Here is a 10,572-nt window from a genome sequence, read left to right as displayed (position 1 = left end):
TCCTCTACTGCCTCTAGCCAACATCCCTCCATCTCATAGTTAAAGTTTGTGTTGTCTTTACCTAAATGCATAACCTGACACTTTTAGAATTAAACTCCATCTGCCACCTGTCTGCCCATGCTATCAGCCTGTCCAGGTCTCGTTGTATTCTGTAATTGTCCTTTTCACCCTGTACTGCACATGCTATCTTAGTATCATCTGCAAACTTTGATACTTTGCTACTAATTCCTATATCTAAATCGTTAATGTACACCAAGAAAAGAAGAGGTCCTAGCACTGATCCTTGGGGTACCCACTAACCACTTCCTTCCACTCAGACATTGCCCCATTTAATACTACTCTCTGTTTCCTATCAGAAAGCCATTCACTAATCCAATCAACTAACCTACCCCCTATCCCATGTAGTCTCAATTTGTACACTAGCCTCCTATGCGGTACCTTATCAAACGCCTTGCTAAAATCTAGATATATAACATCTATGCTATTTCCATCATCTAACTCCTTGGTAATATATTCTAAGATATCGAGCAAATTTGTAAGACAGGACCTCCCTGATCTAAAGCCATGTTGGGTATCTCTAATTAATCTATTCTCATTTAAATGCTCCCAAATACTACCCTTAATGATTTTCTCTAGTATCTTACATACTATACTAGTTAAACTGATCGGTCTATAATTATTCGCATCATCCTTCCTACCTTTTTTAAATATTGGAGTAACATTAGCTAACTTCCAGTCCTGAGGTATCTCAGCAAACCTAAGTGATCTTTCAAAGATTAACTTAAGTGCTTCAGAAATACTGTCTACACCCTCCCTAAGTACTCTGGCATGTAGCTCATCAGGACCACTAGCTTTCCTATCGTCTAGTTCAAGAATAAATTTCCTAATAATTCCCGGTTTTATATCAATATTTTCTAAAGCTCTTAAACTACTCGTCGCACTGTTTGTAACAGGATTTCCTATTCTTTCCTAGTAAATACTGAAGAAAATTGTTCATTCAATAATTCTACTATGTCTTCATTTTGATCCACTACTACACCATCTTTTCTGAGTGGTCCAATCCTATCCTTATTTCTTTTATCACTGACCTTGTAATAACTATATAATTTTTGGGATCTTTACTCCCAGCTCTAGCTAGTTTTATCTCTGCCTGCCTTTTACTTTTTTTATAACCTTACTCAAATCATCTCTGACCTGTCTGTACCTAATCAAATCTACATCTTCCCACTTTTCTGCAACTCTCTGTATGCCCTCTTCTTCTCTCTGATCTGGCTACCTATCTCATGAGTCCACCATAATGGCTTCCTGTTTCTCTGCCTTATATCTTTGTAAGGGATACACTGCATCACTATACCCTTTACTACAACCTTAAAAATATCCCACATCTCCTGTGCAGTTTTATTTCCAAAACTATCTTCCCAGTTTACCTCTCCTAATAACTGACGTAACCTACCATAATTGCCTTTCTGATAGTTTGGGACTCTAGTCTTATTCACTATATTATCCCTACTGGAATTAATGATAAATCTAATTATATGATGGTCACTGTTTGCTAAAGTCTCTCCTACCTCAACTTCCTTTAAACAATGCTCAATATTTGTTAGTACTATGTCTAAAACCTTCCTCCCCCTAGTAGGTTTATCTACCATCTGCACTAAATAGTTATCCTGAAAACTTTCCATAAACTTATTTTCACTAGCATCTCCTACCATCCTCTCCCAGTTTACTGACTTAAGATTAAAATCCCTAAGATAATTGTCTGACTAGTACACCCCTATTTATCTCATCTACCATAAGGTTGTCTACATCTGCTGACTGGTTAGGTGGTCTATAAAAGCTCCTACTCTAATAACCTTACTTTTGTTTACTCTAACATCCAGCCATAAGGACTCTACTCTGTTATCTACCTTAATACCATTAACCTGACTGGAAATGAAGGATTTTTTACATAAATAACTACTCCTCCACCTATCCTACCAATTCTCTGGTGTAAATACATAATGTATCCATCTACTTCATATTCTTTCCTATTTTCCTAAACTTTTCCTCATTTACCCATGCCTCTGTGACACATACAACATCTAAGTCCTCCTCAACTATATAACTAGATAACTCGTCCTTCTTGTTCCTAAGACTCCTGGCATTTACATAAAAACATTTAAGTCCTGCTACCTTCCTAGATGCTGTCTCCTTATTTGGAATCCTAATCTTATTCTCTCCTATTTGCACCTGGAAATCTTTCCTAATCTTTTCACTATCTCTGTTTATCCTATCTAATTTATGTCTAGCATCTTTCTTCTGGAATGCATTTGCTACCTCACCCCTACACTCCATCCCAACTCCCCTCCAGACATCCACTCAGCACATCCACACCCTTCCTACTCAGATGCACACCATCCCTAGCATACAAATCCCTTCGCCCATAGAACCTATCCCATACATCCACAAAGCTGACACCCACATCCTTACACATCCCTTTTACCCGATCATTCACACCAATGGCTCTAGACAACCATTCCCTGCTAACATACACACGAGGCAAGATTCCTGACACTACACACCTCCTACCACTCTCCCTTATCTTGCCTAACATTTCCCGAAATCTTGCCACTAACTCCTCCGACCCACCTGCTCTGACATCGTTCCCACCTACGTGCAAAACTACTACACCGTCCCTTTCCATCCCCCCAACCCTCTTCTGCACCTCCTCGTTCCCAATCAGATTAACATTCAGACTCCTCTCTTATGTAGCTGGAAATGTATGAAATGAGAATGAAGTGGTGGAAGGCTTCTGTTATATATAAATATATTTTTTCTTTTATCAGTCTTGCATGTATAATAATCGTAAGCGTGTGCGTGCTTGTTTTCTCCCATACGTATACATGCTTGAGAATACAGGACGTTTCGACGGAAGTACAATTCGACGGGCTGTCTCGGACGATTCGACGGTGTGGATATTTTCCACTCGAATAATCTTGGGCAATTCAACGGTTTTGCTAAAATCAACATTAGGATATTCACGTTATATATATATATATATATATATATATATATATATATATATATATATATATATATATATATATATATTTATTTATTTATTTATTTTTCATTATTCAGATAACACGAGGATAAAATATTTTATTGTACAGTAATTAAAAGATATACACTTAAAACCTACATTTCCATATTTTCATCTGCTGACCTGGTATAATGAGGATGGTGATACTGGGAGACACGGCGAAGTAAATCTTGAGGCTGTAGCTCACCATCTTTGTACTCTTGCCATATGTCAAAAAAAAATATCTGGTAATCCTTGTATATCTGTCTTTGGTACCTTTGCAGCTTGCCCTCTGACACTAAAAGGCACTGGATAGTTACAAGCTTTGCTTTTTCATGCAAAACCCCTATCAGCTCATACACGTTCACATTCTGATATTTGCTACACAAAATGTTCAAATTATTATGCCATCCTTCAGTATCATTGTTGGTCCTAATTGCTAAGCCAAAGCCTGACCAGCTACTGGGTGTCTTCGATGTACTCCAACAGGCTATGTAGTGCTATTGTGTGACTTTGTACCACTTTATTCCTGAACTCATTGAAGGTAGCGAGAGTGAGACAGACAAGGGAATGGAATCCACTACAATGAATAGGAAACCTGAATCATGAACCTGAACCGAATGGATTTGTATAGTTTCATTCAGGAATTCATTTTTGCGCCCGAGTGAGACAGACAGGGGAATGGAAGTCACTGTTTCTGATTCACGAATCAGAATTTAAGATAAATCCACAAATAATAGAAAGTCTGACATGTACTCAGGAGACAAGACAAGGATTAAAATGAGAGAAGATGAAGAGGTAGAGATAATGGTTACTAGTGGAATCAAGCAAGGGTGTACAGACCCGACTACAATATTCAAATTAACAATATAGGTACAAGATAATGAAAAAAAAATAGAAGTAATGGATAGAGGCTATAAAGATGAGAATTTCAAGATTACATCACTATTCTTTGCTGATGACAGTACACAGGTGCAGTACATAGCATAGTTGATAGGTACCAAAAACTCCAAGGAGGTGTGGGCAGAGCTACACTAAATCATAACTGACTGTCACCTTGCGTGTGCTATGTTGCTTACCTATTCAAGGCGCACTATGTACCACTTGACTTTTTTGCAGTTGCTGCACACAGTACTTTCCGTACTCAGTACTTCCGCACACAGTACCTACACCTGTGTATACTACTAGCCCAGGGAATTGAAGATGCAGAGAGGGTGATACAAACCACAATGCAAATCAGTAAAGGAATGGCCTAGAAATTAATAGGGAAAAGAGCAAGATTTGATATGAAAGAAAAATCTTTAGACATATGATTGAAAAGGCAAGAAAGCTAGCAAACTTAACTTATTCAATCATAGCTAAAAGTTGTTTAAAACTATTTATAGGAAAAGCCTTTTGGAAAAATGTGGACTTCCCTGCAGTGCTGTATGGCTCTAATATAGTAGATTTAACTCAGGAGGAAATCAGGAAACTTCAAAGAATAAAAAATAGTGGAAGTTGTCAGATGTTGGGGGCACCAAAATATGCACAAGAAGCAGCGCTTAGGGGAGAATTAGGAATTTCAAGCATGAAGGCAAGAATAATGGAAGGAAAACTAAAGTACTTACAATACAGACTAAGAGAGGAAGGTAACAGTTTGCTGGGAAGGATAGTGGAGGAGATGAGGACATGGAAAAAGAATAGGCATTACTAGAAAGGAAAACAGTCAGAATTAGAAGAAATGACATAACAAACAAGGAAATAAAAGAAAAATTAGATTGTGGGATATAAATCAGTGGAAGCAGCAGATGCTAGAAAAAACAAGCCTGGAAGTATACAGAAAGTGGAGAACAGAGATAGGGGGACAGAATAAAGTGTATGATAACAAAGCATCAATAATCCTATTCAGGTGCAGAACAAATAGTTTAAATTTGGGGGACAGGAAGAGATTTAGAAATGGGGACATAGGGTGTATAATGTGTGAAAGCAATTATGAAGACCTGCATCACTTTATTTTACACTGCCCAGCCTACTTAGAAGAAAGAAAGAAGAATCCAGCATTACAACAACCTTATCAAGAAGATTAAGAACACTTAATAGGAAAAGTGCTTTTTGGGTACAATATAGAGAGCATAAAAAATATGCTCCACAAGTTTTGGAAAATAAGGGAAAGAAAAATAAAAAGAAAATAATGGAGTCGGGAGTGCCAATGCAAAGGCATCACTCCCAACAACAACAACTGAACTGAACTGAGGCGAGGGTGGGGTAAGGAAATGTGTAATTGATGGCATTGATGCATCATACTCAGTACAAAATGTTTGATTCCAAGCTGGTGTATATACAGAGACACTTCTAATGATAACAACATTTACCAAGAAACAGTGCTATTTTAGTAAGTTTTTCATCCTTATCCATTAAGAATAAAAGTATTTTAGTACCATTATCTTCATTATTCTTTTATATCTTATTCAGTATTTTTGTCTCCAGATTTGTTGGATTCACTGCAATCTTGAAATCAACCTCGAAACCCTTGAGAACTTCAGTTGTATTGAAGTTTGGTAGGTAAACTCTTGTGATAGATACATTTTTTATTTCTTTGTTCTGATGATGTTTATTTCTCTCACTTGCCAATTTGCCACACCTTGGAGTCATTTCGCCCACACTGTGGAGTCATTGGTTGTAAGTGATTAGGGAACACCTGAAGATCTGCCACCCCACACTAACCACCTGAAAGTGCTTTACCCAAAAATCAGCCACCCCAGATTTTCTCACCTGAAGATCCACCACTCCAGACTCAGAACATCACACAAAATACACTTCCTGACCTAAAAAATATGTGTGCGCACACTCATTCATGGTTAATTTACTTCTCACTTTACCATGAGTTTTAGTGTTGAGTTTGTTGTTTGTGGTTAAATTAACTAATGGAAGATCCAGCAGAAAAAGTAAGGATTTGCAGAGTGAAATATTCACTCTTTATAATGTGTATGTGAGGGGAGAAATGCTATCTTATCAGTTGCTGAATGATTGTGCTCACTGCAATGGTCCAGTGTGCAGCTGAATCTACATAGTTTGCATTTTTTTTATTATTGTTAAATGTTTTATGCCTTTTCTCTCTCTCTCTCTCTCTCTCTCTCTCTCTCTCTCTCTCTCTCTCTCTCTCTCTCTCTCTCTCTCTCTCTCTCTCTCTCTCTCTCTCTCTATATCACATGTAGATATACTTGAAGAGTATGTATAGAAAACGCTGTTTAGCTTCCACCCATTAGTGGCGCAGGCAATTTTATATATAGTAGTACCCATATTAGGATCCATATCACCACCCAAGTGCATCTTTGGTGTAATCACCTAGAACCTGGGTATCATGATGATATATGGGTAACTTTAAACCACTTGACAAATGGCATAGTGTCAAGTCGGTACGTAGTGGGATTTGAACCTACAAATGGACATCTATCCGATCCCACACTCACCACCTTTATCCACTAGCTATGCCACTGCCTTCTTATTTGTATTAAGATTTTAAACTTATTAATTTTAAAGGCCTATTTCTGTATTCACATGAAAGTAATAAAGTTTTCTTTTCTAATTCTTTATTTATCAGTGTTAGATAAAAACACAGTAGGATAAACAGCACCCATGATTTCATCACGTTTGTTCTTATTTTTAAAGTCAGCGGACATGACATGGAATGTGTGGGCGAATTGACTCAAGGGTGAATTGGCATGTGGGCTAATTACTGTAAACCCTTGGACGATGACTCATAAGTAAAAATGTGCTAAGTTCTTAATGTACATATATTCTTAGCCAAAAGGTGAAAAATACTGCTACATTACTAATAAAAAAAAGAAACATAGGTGTATGTTAAAAGTGTTTGGAATTAATGAATTAGAATGGAGATGCCCTTCCAGACCAGAGATGTATGAGTAGTGAAGGGTGAAGTGAACTTTCCCTATCTTGTAAGTACTAAACTTGGATATAGAATTTTTTTATAAAGTAAGTGGCATAAAATTGTAATGTTTTACCAGAATATTCATGCCACCAACAGGCTGACAACTTGAATCATGGGGAAGAAGAATCGACATCGTTTTCATAAAAAAAAGCAAGGAGGTGGCGGATTCATTGATGAGGATGAGATAATGTCACTCAACATTAATGGTGAGGACAAACACTGTAATGCCAAGAGCAATGCCAAACTGAGGAAAAGAATGAAAAAACTACAAAAGAAACGAGAGAAACGGGAGGAAAAAAATCATCACAGAGACAAGCAAAGTGGGAAGTCTGTCGGATGGCACAAGATTGAAGTCAATGGAAGTGAAGCATTGGAAAAAAATTTTCTCTATACCAGTATTGGGAGCTCTCTTGATTTGCAGTTTCAGCCTCTTGGGTTTCATAAAATAGATAATAAGTGTTACTTCTTTCTTGAAAATAATGAGCCAGCAGCAAGTGCCATTCGTTCTTTAAACAAGAGAATACAAGATTCTAATGGAAACCTCCTGAAAATCAGTTCATCAAAAGTGCCTTGTCCTGGTTTTCTTCTCAATTCTGATCAGCTTCAGGTCCTGCGAGAAACCATGGCCCGCCGGTTCAATGCAACCTCCTGTCTGTTAGATCTCACTGACCTACATCATGATTCTGCATTAGTTGAAAGAGATATTCTTGCACCTTTAGCTGCCACGGATATCATGAAACAAGTTGTGAAAGTAATTAAGGAGAATGTTCCTCATTTGAAGGCCTTAAATCTTAGTAAAAACAGTCTTCGTGGCAGTATCTTCAGCTTGCTTCAGGGAATCCACTCAGGACCTTCTAACTTGTTTGCTCTTAACTTGGAGAACAATGGCATTACTAACATGGGAGATCTAGCTCATTTTAAAATGTTTCCTATTACTGAGCTTAGTTTGCAGTTCAATCCTGTTGTTGAGATGTATAAAAATAAGCCCCTTAAGTATATAGAGCTGGCTAAGAGAAATTTCCCACGTCTGAAGCTTCTTGACACTGTTGATGCAGAAGCATATTTAGCAGAAAATAGTAAACATCCCACTGTGTTAAGTTCCATTCAATCTGGTGCTACATTGAGCACAGCTGGAACCAGCTCCAGTGCAGTGTCTGAACCATTAGTAAGATCGTTCCTTGAACAGTATTATGCTCTCATAGATGCACCTGACCGCAATAATTTGTTGGCAGCATACACCCCGGATGCTGTACTGGATATCAAATCTAATTTGGCAGCCATTGTGAGCAGTACCTTTGTGGGTCAAGAGAAGATAAAGGAGGCACTTGTCACTTTCCCAAGAACTCAACATCAGCACAGCACTTTCTCTTTCAATATTCAGTTTCCCAGTCCTAGCACTGCTGAGGCAGTTGTCATGGGTCAGTGTCAGATAACAGGTTTGGATGCTGTGGTCACATTTGCCCGAACATTGAAAATAGTTCCTTTTAATGCTGGTCTTTGTTGTTCTCGAGACGTATTGGAATTGAGATGAAAGTAGCATCCTACAGATGAGTGGACGCAAAGTTTTTTATTTGATTTTTAATTTATAATTATTTTTGTACTGTAATTTCTAAGAACATACCTTGAAGAGAAGCTGTACGTATTGTTTAAGGAGGGAAATTTTCCAAGATCTTCTTAAGTTGAATGTTTCTGAATGTGTACAAGTCATGTTAGAGGCTAGGTAGGCAAACAAAAGTGATTGTCTACAGGTTATTGAGTAATGTATTGCCAATATTTAACTTTCACATGCAAGATGGCATACTTCCGATAAAATGTTAATTTAATCACCTTTAATACATCTTTTACCATATTGTAAATTTCTTTTCCATGAATTTTTTTTAGATTGTTGTAATAATGTCAGTCTTTTAAGGTTTCTCACAATCATATAGGTTTGTTTCTGCTTATCAGTGCTATCAATGTATTCAACATGTCATTCATTACTGGTATTGATAATGACAATGTATGTGCCGAATACTTGTGGGAAATTAAGGCACTTTCTATTGTTAAAGGAATATCAGAGTTTTAGTGGTCACTTGTACTTAAAAATCTCTTCATACACCATGAAAGGTTAGCACTCTCTTCTTGAAATGACAAATGATTGAGGTCCATCATGCTTAAATGTGCAGCAGAATCCAGCTCAGATTCTCTCTCTCTCTCTCTCTCTCTCTCTCTCTCTCTCTCTCTCTCTCTCTCTCTCTCTCTCTCTCTCTCAGTATTTCAGTACAGAGTGCTTACATTGCAGTGTGAAATTTTGTTTTAAAAATGTAGGTTTTCATGGTGCATTACCACTTTGTTCCAGTAATTCCTATCATTGGTAAGAAGAGCACATGCCAAACCATTCTGACTAGCTATCTGCATGTAATGATATATATGTGTGACAAGTAGGTGAATAGGTTTTGAAGAATTAATTTACCTAAATAATGCATTTCCTATTGTGACATATTCATTCATACAAGATTGACATATACCCTGTTAATCATTCCAGGGTAGCAGTGTTGCCTGATCCTAGCAAATGTAAGGGAGATGTATGTAACATAGATTCTATAGTCTCATTATTCATCATCCTTAGTATTATTAGGTCTTGTTCAGAATGCTAGATGCAGCTAGTTTGAATGGATCAGTTGAGTATGACAAAACAGTCAATCATTAAAAAAATGCAGTAGAACAGAAGTTTGTGTTTTTCAATAATATAAATTAATTATTGATGTCTGCATTTTTATACATGGTTATTTGAATAGATGTAACTATGTATGTATTACTGGATATTTATCAAGGTGTAGATAGTGCCTATTAAATCATATTGTGAAAATGCATTGTTGACATGGATGTGTTAGTATTACTGTTGTACATTTACAAACAAATATATCTTGCCTGAAGGTTTAACTTCTGTGAAGTCATAATAACAGGTACATCATTCCAACACAGACAGACTTTCAGGGGCCTAGGGAGACTATGGCATATTCAGCCCTAAACAAATGTATGTAATGAAAATGAGTTTAATTAAAATTGTGTTCATCTTAAGTCTTTATGGTTATGGAATAAAGATTCACTCCTGTCTATATCTAAGACCACACTGTACTGTTTGTACATAAAAAGAAATCTTGAACCAAACTTTTGTTTGTATTCATGGAATTACAATATCTTTGATCTGAGCCATGATTGTCCTATCAGTATTATACAATATAGTGTTGCTCTGGTGTGCATTATCATTGCACTTTGGTTTGGTCAAGATAAAGGGGTCAAATGCACTGAAAAGGCTTAGTCCCTTATTGATTGTGGTATATGAAACTTCGTAGTGCACATGTTATACAGTATAGTAATTTGAATGCATAATTTAGTCTGGAATTCATAAAGTAATTTAGGATTTTTAAAATTTATTTATTATTATTATTATTATTATTATTAACTGAATTAATAAAATGGAACTTTTATTGTGTAGCATGTAAGAGGCACTCATGGTATGCATACATGTTTTATTGTCGAAATGAAGTGTTCTGTTCTTAGATGAAACAAGAGCTTATTATTTCTAAGGGATGGCATGGCA

At 36.8% G+C, this 10,572-nt stretch overlaps 1 protein-coding gene across 2 annotated transcripts in view; it reads left to right on the top strand.

Annotated features, from left to right (window-relative positions):
• Positions 1-10,139, top strand: part of LOC123516152 (nuclear RNA export factor 1-like) — an 11,282-nt gene extending 1,143 nt beyond the window's left edge. The window contains exons 2-3 of one of the 2 annotated variants that reach the window (XM_045275301.1): positions 5,528-5,598; positions 7,086-10,139. In XM_045275301.1, coding sequence (XP_045131236.1) covers positions 7,102-8,520 — 1,419 coding nt within the window. In that variant the 5' untranslated portion in view covers positions 5,528-5,598; positions 7,086-7,101 and the 3' untranslated portion in view covers positions 8,521-10,139. The remainder of the gene's footprint in view (positions 1-5,527; positions 5,599-7,085) is intronic. The other variant, XM_045275302.1, reaches the window with a different exon arrangement.
• The last annotated feature ends 433 nt before the right edge of the window (positions 10,140-10,572 follow it).

This window comes from Portunus trituberculatus, chromosome 40 (assembly GCF_017591435.1).
Source record: "Portunus trituberculatus isolate SZX2019 chromosome 40, ASM1759143v1, whole genome shotgun sequence".
In the NCBI taxonomy this organism is placed as follows: domain Eukaryota; kingdom Metazoa; phylum Arthropoda; class Malacostraca; order Decapoda; family Portunidae; genus Portunus; species Portunus trituberculatus.
Note: the sequence above shows the minus strand (reverse complement) of the source record. Positions and strands in the feature narration are given on the sequence as shown.